An 18,281-nucleotide genomic window follows, 5' to 3' on the forward strand; every position below is an offset into this window, starting at 1 on the left:
CTCATGTCTCATTGATTGTGTGTTTCAGTGCTGGCTCGACCCAAACAAGGAGATCAAACGACAGATCCGCAGTAAGTCGTCTTTTATACATTCATCTGTCTGTCATTCACATGAATGTGATGATGATGATGATGATGATGGAGGTGATTTTGGTGTTTGTTGTGGTGATGATGGTGAGTGGTGATAATGATGGTGTGATTATTATTGTTGTTATATTTTTGAGGCTTTTATTAATTAGAGGATTGTGGAGAGAGACAGGAAGTGATTGGGAGGAGAGAGGGGAGTAGGATTGGGAAAGGATGCCGAGCCGGGACTCGAACTCGGGTCTCCTAGGGCACAGTTGCGCCATATGTCTGGAGCACTGTTCACACGACCACAGGCTCCGACATGACATGATTATAAATATGGTGATGAAGCAGTGATGGAGATGATGAATGTGCTGGTGATGGTGCAGTCTGCAGGACATCTGCAGTAGTGTTTATTTCGTTCAAAATAATGACGAAAAATATTAATCAACGACTATTTTCCCATGACGAAAATGTAGTTTTGTCCCAAAAACTTTTTGTCGAAAAAAAAAAAGAAGATAAATATTACAGATTTTTGTGCGAGCCTCTGCTGTACCAGCGTTCATGTTTGCGGTTGCCAGATAACAGGAGTTCAGATCCCCCAAACAGGGATGAAAGGTTAAAAAAGTATACGTTTTCTGCCGGTGTGTGACTTAATTTCTGCAATCTGGCAACCATACGCAAATGTACGCACTTTCGAAGCGCCCTTAATCATCTTAAGTTAATAAACTAGAGTTTAGTGATCACCAGCCGGTCTGTTCATCTCCACTACATGGTTTGTTTGCGATTGTGGTTGCTGAATAAAGAATCCCACCTCGCCAAAACTTTGAGTCCATTCGCGACTACGTTCCGATGGTTCTCCTTCACGGTCAGTCGCGTTGTTTCCCGGGAACTGTGATTATAATTTTAGCAAAATACTCGTTTTTATCATTTGTACCATTATACAGCATGGCGAAAATGCGAAAAAGTTTGTATTGACTAAAACGAGACGAAAATGCATCGACATTTAGTCGACTAAACTGGACTAAACAAAAACAGGACAAGGATGACTAAATAAGATAAAAACTTAAAAGTGTATTCTTCGTGGGACTAAAAGTAAGACTCAATTAAATATAGCTGACAAAATGAACACTAATCTGCAGTGGCTGTGTTTGTGTAGTTGACAGTCTCACACACAGATCTGCAGAGAGAGAGAGAGAGAGAGAGGGCAAGACGAGTGGATGGATGCAGAATTGATTGCAGTGTGGTGGTGGTGTGTTTAATGGATTTCTGCTGTTCACCTGATGTGTCTGGAGTGACGGACTGTATGCATGCAAAACCCAGATGAGAAACTACATCTACTCAAATATTCATTCATACAGTAAAGTCAGTGACCAACACCGTCTCATACTGGAGGTTTTTATAGCAGACACACTTTACCCTTCATTCTTTCATTTGAGTGTTTGGCTGTGAAGGTCTTGAGAGAGTTGAATCGCTCCGTCACAAACAGACGCTTGTTTCACCAGACACTGTGTTTAGTTAACTCAGCTAAACATGATTATATCTTTACTGACATGTTATTATTTGCATTTAGCTGTTGATTATTTGAGAACAGACCTACCACAGACGTCAGATGTGTGTCTGGAGGACGACTGAAATAGAGCGAGAGGACAGGTGTATTAAAATAGCCGCCGTGTCCTCATTTATTCACAGAAGATTCAGAACAGTACAGAACTTTATACTGAGCGTCCATGATGATTTATTTTAGTCAAACATTGACATTAGGGATGTTAATGATTAATCGACGATCGATTAATTGTCAATAACAGTTTTCTCGAAATAACTTAATGATGATCGAGTTCAAAGTCATGCACGTGTGTGCGGCTTATGCGCATAACACACACAGCAGACTCGTGGAAAAAGGCAATGGCTGTCCACTTATTACATTACTTGGCTACCGACACACCTTAGTTTTGCATTTTTCTTTTATAGAAATAAAAAGTTCATTTGAACAATGGACGCAAGAGTTCGTGAGGCGCACGTCTGTCAGCGGGATGATTGACAGGTCAAGGTGGAGGAGAGCTTTTATTAATAAACGTTTTATTTCTTCGTTCAATATAAGTTGCATTGTTCTTGTTTTATTGTTGCATTTTCGTTTAAAATAATAATAAACCACAAACTGTGTTGAAGTAAGAAGATCCGAATATCTTTGAATTTATTTACGTTGCAAAACAGGTACAATGTTACCAGTCTTATTCGTTTTGTTAAGAAACATTCTGTTTCATATAAGCAAGTTTGTCAGTGTACTATTTTTTTGTTGTTTAATTAAAAGTAAATAATGAATGAATAACTATTGGTATCAAAAGAAAATGTACCATCCGCCAAAGTGCGTTTGTAATGATACTAGGCTATTTTATGGTTGTTGAGTTTTTTGTTAAGAATAATAATGAAGAAACATTTGAAGCATTTGGTTTAGTCAAAGAAAAAATCAAAATAAGCGCTATAGATGCAAAATGCAAATGTATCTTCTTTTATCATGTGTGGTATCGGTAACGTATGTTGTCACAAGTTGATGAAATCCTCACCGGCATTCCTAAAGTGTACAGTACCATCAGGGTTTTTAGGTTTGCATTGATCGCACGTGGACAGCTGATCAGTTATTTTATTCCAAATGGTTTAGCACATCATTGAACTGTTATTTTAGCTTCTGCTCATGTAATACAAATAATGATGTTTTTATGTGAGACCAGTGGCGTAACTTTGTTTTCAAAAGTGGTGGGGACAAAGTCCTGCCCCACCCGCTGGGGTCGGTCAGATCAATGGAGAACAATACTTTAATTAGGAAAGTATTTCTATAAGAACTAAATATAACTAAAATAATAAAAAATTACAATTCTCTATGCTTGGACAATGGATGCGCAAGCGTTCACAGCTTGTTTGTTCCACAAGCTTAGTTTTATTCAAATAAGTGCTCGGGACACAATTGACTTGGCAAAAAGTGGAGCCGCATGTCCCGCCTGCAAACTATGCCTCAGTGTGAGACACAAGTCTCAACTTCAGGACCGCTAACGGTTGTAACACGTTATGGACATTTGTGAGTTAAAAAGATGGTGTTTTGCGTGGCTTTTGCGCGCTGTCATGCCTATATGCCACTGCAGAGACATATTTCAGTATTAATGTTAATGAGTAATCGATTAATTGATCGTTAATGTAAATGAAAATCGATTATGGGAATTTGACATCCCTAATTGACTTGACTTTAAAAAATACATTTATAACTGCATATTTCTGCCGTTATGTCATGTGTTTTTCAAGACAATCATTGTGATTTCACTGATCAGTAAGAGTATGGGATTCTCACTTCACTTTTACAAGATTTGAATCCGCAGAATTTTCACTGATTGAGGCAAAATTGGCGGATTGCAAAATGAAAGTTAAAAAAACGTTGATATTATTAGCCACACCAACTGAATATTTTCACATTCTCTCTTCTGCTCATTTGTTTGTCAACGTTTAATGACTAAAACTCAAACAAGCTTCAAAAAGTGCATCCATCCACCCGTCCTTCAGTGAAATGTCTTCTGAAGCGTGCGTGCGTGTGTTTGTGAGAAATGATGAGTATGTTGCTCTTATGTTGTCATATTTTCAAGTGTCTCTCTCGCTCTGGATGTGGCCGGTTGGTTCGTTGAGTTCTTCATAAGAAGAGCGGAAGATGTGATGATGTCATCGGTGTTTATTTCTCTGTGTTTCTGTCAGACTCTCAGTGGCAGTTTGCCTTCAGTGTGAAGTTTTACCCGGCTGATCCATCTCAACTGACTGAAGACATAACCAGGTATGAACGCCCGTGCCCTCACACGTGTCTTCTCTTCATCACTGTGAGAAACACATGTGTCTGACTGAGTACGATCTCTGTCAAACGTCTGTCCGGTGTTCTCTCTGCAGGTATCTGCTGTGTCTCCAGCTCAGACAGGACATCGCATCGGGACGTTTGCCCTGTTCATTCGTCACGCACGCTCTTCTGGGCTCGTACGCCCTGCAGGCCGAGCTGGGCGACTATGACCCGGAGGAACATCGCCTGGACTACATCTCTGACTTCCAGTTCGCTCCAAACCAGACCAAGGAGCTGGAGGAGAAGGTGGTGGAGCTGCACAAGTCCCACAGGTGACAAACATCCACTAAACATTCTCACGTTTCAGTCTTATTCAACCTCTTGATAGGAGCTTACGTGTTTTGTTAACGTGGGATGCTGATGTCTGTGTGTTTCAGGGGTATGACTCCGTCTCAAGCCGATGCTCAGTTTCTGGAAAATGCTAAGAAGCTGTCCATGTACGGCGTAGACCTGCATCACGCTAAGGTAGAAGATGTGCAGATGAACGTACAGTATGATGCTGTAGTGTAAACTGACCATTAATGATGGCATGCTGCAGTACTGCACAGTCTGAATTACTGTAATCACAACATGATTGTGTCATGTGACTCATCCTTTTCTGATTTAGTTGTTTCTATGGCAACACTCAACATGCCAAAATGGGTTTGTGAACACGCCACAAGCTTGAACGTTTGTCAGAACCTTTTTTACTTCAATTTCACACCTGCGTTCAAGACGAGGATCAACAGCGATAGGCAAACACTCTTGTGAAGTGTACTGAAGTTTGTCTGTGAACACATTTCACTTGACTCATGAGAACAACACAGCTGAACAAACACACTGTGTGTGTGTGTGTGCGTGTGTGTTTGTGTGCGTGTGCGTGCGTGCGTGCGTGTGTGTGTGTGCTCATAGAGAGAGTAAAGGGCAAGTTATGGTTGTGCGAAGGGCCTAGGGCTGGGCGATATATCACGCTAATTATACATGTCTAAATCGAATCAATGTTTTATGCACAGCTCCTCCGTGAACTACAGCTGTTTGATCAGTAGGAAGTACTGCTCGATCTAAAATCACTACGAGATTGAGTCGTTAACAACGTGTAGTTGAAAAAGCGACACTCGTCTATCATCATTACTATAAATCAACTTTATTATCATGAAAATACCTGAAAAGGTTTGAAGAACAGCGATAGAATATGACCATTGGCATTTCCTGGAACTAATTGTTCTTCTTCTGTTTCCCATATTGGGAGTTTCTGCCCAAGAGCACCCTCTGGCTTTCGGATGTGGCGGCATTTAACCATAAGTCATTGAGCAACTGAGAGCATAAGAATCGTACGATATATCGCCCAGCCCTAGTGGGACCTACACCGTAGCCTCTACGCTGTAGGCAACGCACCGGTTTTCCTTTATACTTGTGCGTAGTTTTCCGCGTCGACAGGCAATGACCACTAGGCGTCAGTGTCCATGCGCGTGTTGCTTGTGTAACCAAGACAAGAGTCGAAGAGCCGAAGAAGAAGCAGCTCATTTGAGAAGCATTAGCAGTGATAGCGGCAAGTAAACAGCAGTGTTGGGTATAACTAGTTACGAAGTAATTAGTTACTATAATTGAATTACTTTTCCCTTGAAAGAGTAAAGTAAGGGATTACTTTTCTGTAATTTAATGACAGTTACTTCTGATGTAATTGAACTAAATACTGTGTAATATATTCAATAGTGGAATTGACATCAAAATTCAAAGTCTAACTTGAAAACATGTGCTTTAATGTGTCCTCACATTTGTAATACTTTGGTCAGTTAATAAGAGTACTTCATGTAGTTTAATATTATTTATTTAAATGAATTAAAAGAGCCCTTTCATGTCTATCCAGAGCTTGACATTAAGCATTGTCATGTGGTTGTCCTTCGGACAGGTAAATTTGTCATTCACTTGTCCGAGTACAAAAACTACTTGTCCAAAGATTATATTTCATTTGAATTATAATATAATATAATCAATATAATTGTTTTGGATTTAGATTGGTCAAGTTTGCTTCTAAGCATTTTAACTAGTGTCCGCTTTGGCCGCCTGAATTTGGTTATAGGCCTACTCTCCGTGACTGCTATAAACCAAAGGCAAGCAGTAATTATTATTAGTGTTAAGGCTGTAAATTAACTTTTTTTGCACATAGCACTGGTGCTAGAGAGGTTTAAAATTTGGTAGCACAGGCAGAAATGTGCAAGTGTAGATCATTATGAATAGGCAGATAACTGACAAAAGACATTCATGTTACGTACAGATGGATAAATTAGGGTCATATCATTTTTAGATTACCTAAATTTGTTTTAATATTTCTAAGTTCTGTGTTTTTCCTTTTTAACTATACAATAGTGGAATATTTGTCCACATAAATTAGTAGTAAACTGGTAAACTGCAGTAAAATTCTTATTTTCAATAGCAAATACTATAGTACACTACTGTATTTTTTGTCTGAGTGTTTAATTTAACAGGACTTTTATTTTGACGGGTCTTCGGGAAGACGCTTGTTTGCCGATAGCTTCACGCAAACAGTAAAACGATCGTAAAATAAACTCTCAGAGCAACTCAGGAGATGAAGTTCATGTGTTCACATCCTCATACAGTGCAGCACAGATAAATCCTCGACCATCACTCGTGTTGTATGTTAAACTGTGCTCCTCATTCACTGAGACACGCAGAACAGCCAGATGACATTTAAATCACAGGATTCCGCGTGCGCGTGGACTCAGTGCGGTGCGCATTGATTATTGTCACACACAAACAAGCACAAACACGCAGCTCTGTCTAATACACATATTCTTATTATTCTACATATATGTCGCACTGTTTTTTTTCATGTTACTTGTCCGGTCGGGCAAGTAAAATTCTCTCTCACTTGCCCATACAAAACATTCACTTGTCCCGGACAAGCGTTAATGTCGAGCCCTGCTATCCTCGAATGACTTAACTGATCAAGGTTGATGTAGGATATAGAAAGTAATTAGTAATAAATAATTCAATACTTTTTGGAGAGAGTCATTTGTACAGTAATCTAATTACACTGTTGAATATGTAATAAGTAACTAGTAATTCATTACTTTTTCACAGTAACTTACTCAACAATGATAAACTCTCTTTTGTTGCAGCTTGAGATGTTAAATACAGAAGAAATAATTTACTTGGATAATTCATTTGGAAATGCGTTTGAGTAAACATGACACTATCGCAAATTTTTCCTTGCGGTCTGCGTTGATTTGAAGTGTTGTTACATTTTTGGAGAGGTGCACGTCAGGGACTTAGGTCCTATGCACGATCATAAATTACGCTTAATGGCAGGCATTTTTGACCTTATGGGGACATTTTTTGGTCCTGATGATGAAAACAGCTTATAAATCACACTAAACATGATTTTTAAATTGAAAACGTATAAATGCAGAAAGGTTTGTGTGATGGTTTGGTTTGTGGGGTAGAGTGATGGTCACAGGATATATACAGTATAGAAGTCATGATGAACATGTGAAAAAAGTCCCCACAGTGTGTGTGTGTGTGTGTGTGTGTGTGTGTGTGTCATGTGGGTCGAGGTCTGGGAAAACTTGTTGTTTCCATTTTTAAAGTCTCACAGGAATGTCAGCTCTGTGGGTTTTTCCCAGTGGCTTCACATCTCGTGTAAGACAGGGCTGTGACTGAAGATTGTGATGTTTCAGAGTACATCAGATTAATATTGAGATGAAAATGAGTTCTAAGTGCAGTGTGTGTGTGTCTTCTAATGCTGATGCATACACTGTGTGCTGATCTCACAGAGTCATCATTAAGAATGCATGAACGTGAGTTTTGTGTGTTGAGCAGGATTCAGAGGGGGTGGACATCATGCTGGGTGTTTGTGCAAACGGTTTGCTCATCTATAAAGATCGGCTGAGGATAAATCGCTTCGCTTGGCCCAAAATCCTCAAGATCTCCTACAAACGCAGCAACTTCTACATCAAGATCAGACCTGGAGAGGTACACACACACACAGCAGAAGAGTTTACACAACTGTCTGTCAAAACAACACAAAGCATCATGATAGAAGTTAATATACAACTGATACACAACTTATGACACACACAGTCAAACATAGAGACAAACACAAACACAAACTAATCCCATGTGTTTTGTGTATTTCATCATTTTCTGTGCTTTATGAAGAGTCCTATAGAAATACAATGGAATGAAACCTCTGGTCGTGTCTGTGAGGTGACGGTGAGATGCTCAGAAGCGGCAGCGGCCGTCTGTTTGATGACATCTCTTGTGTTTCAGGTGGAGCAGTTCGAGAGCACCGTCGGGTTCAAGTTGCCCAACCATCGTGCTGCCAAAAGAGTTTGGAAAGTGTGTGTTGAACACCACACCTTCTTCAGGTAAACACACGGTTGTGTGTGTGTTGTCATAAATGTGTAAACAGTATTAAAGACACACTCTTCAGTGTTTGTGTGTGTGTGTTTGCAGGTTGATGTCCCCCGAGGGTCCCACCAAGACCAAGTTCTTGACTCTGGGTTCTAAGTTCCGTTACAGCGGCAGAACACAGGCGCAGACGCGACAGGCCAGTACTCTGATCGACCGGCCCGCGCCGCGCTTCCAGCGCACCTCCAGTAAACGCATCTCCCGCAGTCTCGACGGAGGTCTGTGTGCTCAGTGTTGTTTTTCTTTGGGAGGAGTTTCCTTGATTTCTTCTTTCTCGCTGTTACAGACACACCGAGACGAAAACACAACATTCGGATATAGACGAATGTAGAATCAAACAAACTCGAACGTAGAAACGTCATCTTTTCTAATGTGTGTGGTTAGGGCATGATGTAAACAAGCACTTCTAGTTCATTGTCTTCATCTCAGAATCTCACTTTTGACAAACATCTCACAGTGAGCCGTACGAGAACAGAGCGTGAACACATGGATGTTGTGGTGGTGTTTAGTGTTTGTCTTGTTTTCTGCAGTGTAGTGTGTTGTTCTTGTGACGTGTGTGACTGTACCGCTGAAGTGTCGAGTTGGTCTCGCTCTGTTAAACATCTGAACCTGTCTGCGATCAGACCTGTGAAGTCTTTCATCACACTCTGAAGAGCTGTGAGGCACAATGAACTGACCCAGAACTCACCGGCACCGTCAGAGAAAACTAAACGTGAAACAGCAGTCTCTTCCTCTGCCTGTGTTGAGTTCCAGGTTATGAACTTTTTATCTGCAAGGAAATCTGCCTGCCGTCAATGACTCCATTCATCTGACACATCCAGCTGGCCGCGCGCGTGCTTGTGTGCGCGCGTGTGTGCGCGCTTGTGTGCGCGCGTGTGTGCGCGCTTGTGTGCGCGCTTGTGTGCGCGCTTGTGTGTGGACGCGTGTGTGCGCGTGTGTGTGTGCGCTTGTGTGCGCTTGTGTGCGTGTGTGCGCTTGTGTGTGGACGCGTGTGTGCGCGCTTGTGTGTGCGCGCGTGTGTGTGTGCGCTTGTGTGCGCTTGTGTGTGTGTGTGCGTGCGTGTGTGCGCTTGTGTGTGGGCGCGTGGGCGCGCACGTGTGTGCTTGTGCACGTGTGTGCTTGTGCACGTGTGTGCTTGTGCACGTGTGGGCGTGTCTGTGGAGCTGGTTGACAGCTCTGTCAGGATTGACACAGATTAAGAAATGCCAGATTTGAATTACTCACATTTACTGTCTTTGTTTTTTTTCGACACAATGCATTCTGGGGTTGCGTTCTCCATGCAGCTTTAGAATCGAGGCGGAAGGTTTACAGCCTTCTCTTTGTGCGGAGATCATTTCCCAGGATGCCCTGACGCGTGGTCTTCATAGACAGATTTTTCTTTCAAGAAAGACGCTTCATCATTTGATGATTCAGAAGTGTGTTTGGTGCTGATGAAGATGATGGACTCACAGCGGGTCTGATGGGTGTTTGTTTCCTTCAAAAATATTCCGAAACAAATGACGATCCTGACCATGTGAGCGAGAACTGGGCCGACACCTGGAAACAGATTTTCTGGAGCGAACCTTTGTGATGTTTTTTATAGTTCTTGATTCTTGTCATGAGTCGTGTTGCTTAAGAGGTTTATAGAATGGGGACGATCTTTCGGCTCCAGTGTTGTATTAGAAATTCTGGAAACATAGCAACAGTCGCTGTGATGGACAGACACAGGAAATGAAGCGGACATCTGTTTCCTGTCTGAGCAGAGATGAGCTAACCCTGTGTGTGTGTGAGGAAACTGAAGAATGGAACATCACACACAGAACACACGTGTTGTTGATTAAGTCGTGTGTGACAGTAGTGTATGAGCCGCCCGTCCTCTCACACAAATCAAACACTGCGAGCGCTCAAACTGAAGAGAAATCTAATCCGAACGCTTGTGAATCACCACGGGCAGTGTTGTTGTCTTGTGATTGTGGCGTGTCTGCATGTTTAGCGGTGAGCAGGTTAGCGTGTTGTCTCTGGGTGTGACCGCTCGAGTCATACTGCAGTGTCATGTGACATTCAACAGCATTGATTAACATCACAGTCTGTACGTGCACACATAAAAGCTTTAGTTCTCTCTCTCTGTCCTCTGCTGAGAATCCAGTTCATGTTCCTTGAATAACTCTGAGGTCGCCTCCTGGTGGATGCTGGGAGATGTGTCAGGTGTCCCAGTTCCTCAGCAGTGTTTGACGTGATGATGGATGTCCCAGCGGTGTGGCGGCATTAACCCACTTTCACTTTTCCACTTTTTAAAATAGCCTATGCGATTATCAATTTTGCATCTCATCCATTCCATGGGGAGTTTGTGGTTCTCCATCGGGTCGTAGATACAGAGCCATTGGAGGAAGAACCAGAAGGTTTAAGAATTCATTCATACCAACAACTGCTGTTTCTATGTGAAATCATCGGTCGGCATGGGTAATTGGCTGATAATTGCGTGTATGATTGTTGAATGTATATGTGTGTGGCTGTATTAATGTGATGTGCAGCATCTGTGTAAACCAGATGTCCTAACGCATGAATAAACTACTACTAGTAAATAAAGACTTTTCTAGACAAGATTTCCTCAGATACATGTTAAACATGTGTAAACACCATGTAGTTGTGTTTCAGCTGAGATTGTGCTTGTGTTCAGAATGGACCACTAGTGTACTGCATACTGCACACTACATGCTATTTAATGTGTACTTCTCTTTTCCTTAAACAGTGTGTAACAACAGGGGTATGCAACAACATCCTGATACTGGATTATATTGCATTTACATTTAGCAGACACTTTTATCCAAAACCAACTCGCAAAGAAATGAAGAAACAATCAAGCGATTTGTCATAAGGAGGCAAAGAAACAAATAAGGCTGTGTTCACACTTGACTTCTTTTTTGAAGCTGCTAGGGTCTGTTTTACATAATAATCCTATGGAGTAAACCGTGTTTTCAAAAAAAGTCCTGAGTGCTTTTTTAAACGCCAATGCCAGCGTCTTTTTGTGCAGCTCAGAGCGTCTTTTGAGGTTGGAAAAAGTTCATCTTTTCAGAAAAAAAAGCCCTACATCAAGCACCTTTTTCACAGCTAACCAATGACAGACACCTGTCGTTTCCATAACAACATGCAAGGAACGTGATTGGTTGAGAAGGCTCAAGCTCAAAAATGGCCCATTGGATTGCATTGGTATTGTAGTTTTTAAGTATGTGATTGGTTATAGCAAAGACGCTCTCTGTTTATAATTCAAATAGAATTCCATTACGCTGCCTATGAAGCCTGTCTCTTTAGCGGCCTTCGTGCACAAATGCTATCTTTGAACATTGCCGGGGCTGCTATTTGTAACCACAACGCTGCGAGCGTTTTTTTTTTTTTACTAAAGCACCATTGTCAACTTTTCATGGTCAAAAAAGAAGTCAAATGTGACACGGCCTTAGCCAGAATTTCTGCGTTTAAATGTTTCAACTCAACCAAACTGTTCGAGAAATAGATGCTAGAGATCTCTGCTGAGACTACTGAATGAATCAAGAATATAGATGATCATTTATTGATTTCTGTGTGTGTGTGTGTGTGTGTGTGTGTGTGTGTGTGTGTGTGTGTGTGTGTGTGTGTGCGTGTGCGTGTGCGCGTGCGCGTGCGCGTGTGTGTGTGTGCGTGTGTTCAGCTCCTGTGGTGTATGTGATGGATCACAGTCGTGCTGTGGACGGAAGCGGCGCTGTAGAGAACGGTCCCGCTCTGGAGCTCAACTCTGACTCTAAGGTGAGAGACACCTGACCATCACTTCACATCTTCAGACATGTGCTGCTTATGATCACATGATGATGTTTTTACTCGTACTGTACATTCATCACTTACAGGCTCTTAGAAAACATGACTGTTGTGTTCTGTGTATGATGTAAGAGCTCATGTCTGAGTCCAGCTTGAGCTGTTTTTATCCATCTGTTGGACGGACACACACACTGCAGAGTCAGTTTGTTGAACAATGCTCAGAGTGTCTCTTCCATCTGCCGGAGGGTCAGACGTGACCTTTAGCTGTCCGTCAAAGAGCTGTATTCATTGTGTGTGTCAGTCCTGTTCAACTATAAGGACTGCCCGATGGCCCAGAGCCAGCATGGGAGACCCTCGGGCCAGTTGATGGACATGTCACTTGCCCAATCGGGTCATGAAAAATGATCACTTGCTTGTTATTAAGCCTTGGCTATTTAAATATTCTCAAGTAGACGCATATAGAACTTGATTCTGATATGTGTCAGTGCTTCCACTACATTCATATTGCCGTGGCAGGCCACCACGCCAAAAATCCTCCTCGCCATGACTACAGTGACGCACTTTCCATTAATTCATCATTTGTCCAGCCATTGTTGCCAAGTTTGCAACTCTTTTAGGGCTGCCACTAACGACTATTTTTATATCGACTGATTTATCAAATAATCGATTATTCTAAATGAATAATTTTTCCTTTTGAAAGTTGATGATTTAAATTACAAAGATAGCCGTTTTAAAGAAAAATATATACTTTTTGTAATTTATTGATAAATGCAGAACGACAAGCAGCAATGAGGTTTTTTATTTTTAATAAAGGACAACAGCCATTTTAAGCTAAATATAAATGGTCAAAAGAAAATAATTAAAAGCTTGGGCTGTTTAATGCAAATGAACGAAGCTTCAATACAAATTACAAGGGAACACAGCGGCGTCTAACTGAAATATAATCAACCAGTATATTTGTATATTTGTGCATGCTGGGACTGCAAAACAAATGCAACAAAAATCACTATATATTAGGCTATTGTGGCATTTTCAGAAATAAATTACTCGTCGACATAGTCCTATTACTTTTAATAGGTATTAACAAACAATCCTACGTTATATCCTGAGTTTCTTAATCGAAAATATGCGTTACAGAACAAAAAGCCTTAAAAGCTCAAGAAAAGTGAAGGAAATCCATTAATAAAGCAGACTGGCCACAATACCTAATGTAGAGAACATACATGAACACTTGAGTTAGCATGTGATCATCACATGTATTGTTTTTCACATACTTTGTCGAGTCAAATTCAATCATATATAAATGCGCGGAAGAAAGTCAAGGTGATGTGGGAAAACCTGTCGGATGTCGCACAGGGAGGTTTTCAGGAATATCCAAAAATAAAAATTAGGTCAAAATTGGGTTGGGATTTTTTCTGTAACATTTTGTCTGTCATGTCTGAAAACATCTTGGCAAAATTTGCTTGTTTATTGCTGAAAAATAGCAATTTATAGTGCCAAGTTGATGTTTAGGGCATGCTGGCAGAGGTGAAATAAATCGCCCACATCTTTCCCTCCACAAAAAACACTACAAAGACAGTTCACATATCAAAGTAACGTGTGTATCAATGCACATTTCCCGCTTGTCCTGTGTAAACTACAGAAAGTTGTTTTATACGTGAGATGGCGGAGCTTGTTTACCCCGGTGGGCTGCTGCTCATGTGAGCCGCCTCCGTAATGCAAACGCGACACATACACGGGACAATCAAAAGTTCAGAGATATGCTCATCATAAACAACGGAAAACTTGTTTCACTACTTACTAAGTTGCTGTTTTCTTCAGGGTAAAGCTAACTAGTCTCCTTTATAGTGATGCAGTGCTTTTAGCGCTCCTAACACAGCTCGCATTCTTTAAGTGTGCATTAATATAAAGAGAAATAGTTTCTTACTTCTGGAATAATTTACAAATAATAATCACTCATTTAACTCTTAACTCTTATTTTCATTACCAAAATATTTAACCTTTATCGCATGCATGAACAAAAAGCGTACAACCTTGAGAAAACAAGGAAATGTGAACATCTTGGTTGCCTTGCGTTTGACAAACCGGGAATATAACTCCAAGCTTGCCCATCTATATCAGTAAATAGATCGACAGACTTGATGGTTCAGCAGAATATCCAGTCATGACTTAAGAGTCGCTGAATGTGTGGTCTGGTGCCGTCATTAGGTGTTCTTTTCTGATGGACAAAAACTGGAATCGGTTCCAAAATTTAGAATGTAAAATGATATAAAACGATCAAAAATATTGATGTCGACTAATCAGTGTCGACGCAGTCGATTATATCGACCAATCGCGACAGCCCCTAAACTCTTTCACTAGATTTAACGACTTTTCCGACCCCTTTAGCGGCTTTTGTTCAGAAGACGCGTATACCGTCAAACTTAGCGTCTTTTTGGATAAACCGTTGATTCAGTGGGAAAATGTCGTTAGTACTGCCCCACTTGCGCGAGGTCTCGCTTTCCTGGTTCAGGAAACACATCTGAGTGAGCGGCAGATGGCAGGGAGAAGCCAAAGACGCTAAATGGAACGCTTACAACTTTTAGCCAAAAAAGTAATGGCTAATGCTAATGCCCTGGCTTCTGCTCTTTAAGGTGTGTGTGGTGATTTTATCAGACGATGTGTCTTGGTTGTAAAACAGAACTGATAACAGAAACAGAAGATATGTCAATGTATGTAATGTTCAGAGAGTAAAATCCAAACGGGTCTGAAGTTGTAACTTTTGCTGCTCTCGGAAATTTGATCATTCCCATTTCGACCCGGAAATAATTCATGGAACGGTGCTCTTTTAATGTTAAAAGATACTTTGACTGTTTTAATGTTACTATTACTTTTAATGTTAGTAAATCGTTTGGAAACAAACTCGTGTGTAACTGTATATTAGATCTGTGCATCTCTTAAAGGGACAGCAGCATAATAAACCATCTAACTTCACTAAGATTTCATCTATATTTCATTATACAGTGAAGACCATAAAGTGTTATTTCACACGATTTAAAGGTGTCCTGAACTGGGCTTGTTTATTATTTTATACTATTGTCTGATGTCTACTTATGACGTTTACGTGGTTTTTACATTAGAAAACATCAAAATCAATAAGTAATAGGCTATTTTCTACCCTGGTTTTGAGGCCGTCTCGTCAAACGCTCTGTTTTAATGGGCGTGAAGACGCCGCATTGAAGACTTGGAAGTAAATGCCCACTGCTATGATTGGATAGCAGTTTGCGTGGTAAATTTAGTTGGAGCCTTTTGTGAATTTGGTTAGACACGTCACGTTAGGTTACACATTATCAAGGCATATCAAGCAATCTCTAACAAAGCATAGTACAAATATGTTTTACTCTCATAAGATTGCTGCGCCATTCCTGTCAGATCCAATATTGACTGCACAGCACTGCCCGCAAATCCAGCGCCTTGTTCACAAAGGAATCCATGGTGAAATGACGCAAACAAATGCTCAATGTTTCACCCACGTGAGCAGGAACGTATGTACGGCTAGCTGTGGATTATCCCGCTTATACCATGGTCATTTGCCAAGTTAAATCTTTTATTGATGTTTATAGTGAAATTTTAGATCAAACGGGTAAAAATGACGGTGATTTTGTCAGTTAAATTTCAAATGTAATCAAACTTACTGGAGCTACCTGTGCGTTTTAATGCACACCTTCCAGCCAATCTGAATCGAGTATTCAAAAAGACCATGGTATAATTAAAAATAAACTTTCCTAATATCCAACAACCACACATTCCACAAGGAAGCGACTGTGTTCTTTCACAACCAGGCGCTGCACAATGTTGCATGTTTGTTGCTTGGTCGCTCTAAATAAAAATAACAGTGAAAGAAGTCCTCACTTTTGCACATATGACACGGGGCTAGCCGCCCTCGAGAGCCCTTCGCTACAGTGACAGGGTTGCCAGATGTTCACAGAAAAAATAAGCAAATAAAGACAAAAAACAAAAAAAACAAACCTTAAAATGCAAATTGTTTATATATTTTATATGACCAAAAATTCTTAAAATCTGCAACAGACCATTTATTAAGACCTAAGCGCTGAGGCTTTTGGATCTAAGACCAAACAACAAGCATAAAAGCGCTTATTATTAACAAACATGGCAACACAGCAAAAGAGCGCTGTGTGATGTAGCCTTCCGAGCATAAACACAACACAGGGCATATCAGCGGCTTAGTTTAAACTGACGGACAAAACAAATCTTTAGCTGAAAAATATGTCGCTGTGGTTACCAGTTTGTCGATCATCATAAATGCAGGAGTGTGTACTATGTGTGGCTGAAGTCATTCGCGAACCAGTGGGCGGGGCTAGAGAAGTAGGCGTTGATATTCTTCTGAGGCGGCGGTGTTCAACCTAGATAGGTGCATTCCAGGACCTGGCGTTCGCTGAGCCTGGTGTCAATAACAGTTGTTATTTCAGTATCAAGGGCGTTTTGAGTTCTGACACTTACAGGATGTTTGCTTGAATACGATTCCCTCTTATACAACAAAAGCTCGGGTTAAAATTGTGATTTTAATTCATGGCTCCTTCAAATTTTTGTTCCTGATAATACTATTAGACACGCATGAAAAACTATTTTTATTTGCATGTTTGCTTTATTACATTTATTTGCACATACTTCAATGACTTGTTCTTATTTAATCACTTACTGATTAGTTTTCTTCAACAATATTTTAAATTTCTGTGATTTAAGCTGATAGTTTTTATGGTATTATAACTTTAATTATTAAGATATTAGTAACTAAATAATGTTATTCATTTATTTCATTTTTGTGGTGGGGCCAGTGAACATTAGAATCAATAGCCCGACCGTTGAGCCCAGTGTACCCTACAGAGTGGCCTTCACTCATCCACTCCCTCACTGTGACATATGAAGAGCGTTTGAGTACGTGATGCCGTTCAGGGGACGCTTTGTGTTCTTCTCACACTTTTGATTTCTCCGTCCAAACCAGAGTTCAGTTTCTCCTCCTGGCTCACATCAACACAAACATCTTGTGTTTTATAGTGTAAATACTACACACATGGTCATATGTCAGAATGATGTCACAACTCTCTCTGTGCACCTCAACACTTGATTGGCCAGAAATAAGTGCACACAATTAAAAACAATTAACCCAGTGCAGGAGACAGATTGGCAAGCTTTGTTGAAGATGAAATGTGAAGACGTAATGCCAGTGTAACTGGACTCTGGTTTGTAAGCTCTCTCTCTCTCTCTTTCCCCTGATCTCCAGCACTGCAGCTTCAGTTGTGATGTTCTCTAATGCTCATGCTAACACACACACACACGCGTGCCCGTCACGCTTTCCTAATGTGTGTTTCCTCACAGCCGCCCCTCACCTCGACTCTCAGACTAATGTTGTATTTCTCTCTCCCCTCTCTCACTCATTCACGTCCCCTCACACCTCGCATTCGTCTCTGTCCGCTCACCCTCGCACGTCCTCAGTCACTCTTCATGTTCCCATTCTCTCCGTCCTCATCCACCCTGTCCTCCCTCCTGCCCACCCTCGATACAATCTCTGAGCTGGACGTGCTGTCCGACATCTCCGAGGACGAGCCCGACCCTCAGCTCCACTCCGACCCCTCCCCCTGGGTGTCCGAAGGCTCCGGCGCTCCACCAGACGCGGAGGGCTCGTTCGACCCGTCCTCCTCACCCGCGGAGGGCGTCCCGGGTTCAGAAGAGCCCCTGTCGCCTTCCCGTTCCGTCCTGCCCAGGCTGGCTGTGAGCGTGCTGGGGTTCTGTAAGGCTCTGCGTCTGCCGTGGCTGCTAGATGAGGACTGGTACATCAGTCTGCCCTGTCTGCCGGAGGAGAGCGCCGCCCTGCTGCTGCCCGCTGGACTGCACCGTCACCTGCCACTCTCCTCACCCTCTCTTCTGCCCTCCTTCCTGCTCATCTTCCTCGTCTTCCTCTCCGCCTGCCGCTCGGTGCTGCTGTCTCTGGTGTTGGCGTTTCTTCTGGCCGTCTCGCTGTGCTACCTGGAGCCCAAAGCCCTGGCCCGCTTCAGGCCCACGGAGGTCACGGCTCCGCAGAAGATGGCCACGGCGGAGGGAATGCAGTGCGACCCCGCCGCCTAAACCTGACCCCCCTGCCCCTCCCACCTCCTAAAACACCGCTGCCTGCACTC

The 18,281-nt window shown here is 41.8% G+C and overlaps 1 protein-coding gene across 14 annotated transcripts in view; it reads left to right on the forward strand.

The window, feature by feature from the left end:
- epb41l2 (erythrocyte membrane protein band 4.1 like 2) overlaps positions 1 to 18,281 on the forward strand; it is an 82,290-nt gene that overhangs the window by 53,296 nt on the left and 10,713 nt on the right. For all 14 annotated transcript variants that reach the window (XM_057353573.1, XM_057353577.1, XM_057353585.1 and 11 more), the window contains exons 6-13: positions 29 to 71; positions 3,801 to 3,876; positions 3,987 to 4,205; positions 4,311 to 4,398; positions 7,753 to 7,905; positions 8,203 to 8,300; positions 8,389 to 8,561; positions 12,005 to 12,099. In XM_057353573.1, the coding sequence (XP_057209556.1) occupies positions 29 to 71; positions 3,801 to 3,876; positions 3,987 to 4,205; positions 4,311 to 4,398; positions 7,753 to 7,905; positions 8,203 to 8,300; positions 8,389 to 8,561; positions 12,005 to 12,099 (945 nt within the window). The remainder of the gene's footprint in view (positions 1 to 28; positions 72 to 3,800; positions 3,877 to 3,986; positions 4,206 to 4,310; positions 4,399 to 7,752; positions 7,906 to 8,202; positions 8,301 to 8,388; positions 8,562 to 12,004; positions 12,100 to 18,281) is intronic.

Source organism: Triplophysa rosa, linkage group LG15, assembly GCF_024868665.1.
Source record: "Triplophysa rosa linkage group LG15, Trosa_1v2, whole genome shotgun sequence".
In the NCBI taxonomy this organism is placed as follows: domain Eukaryota; kingdom Metazoa; phylum Chordata; class Actinopteri; order Cypriniformes; family Nemacheilidae; genus Triplophysa; species Triplophysa rosa.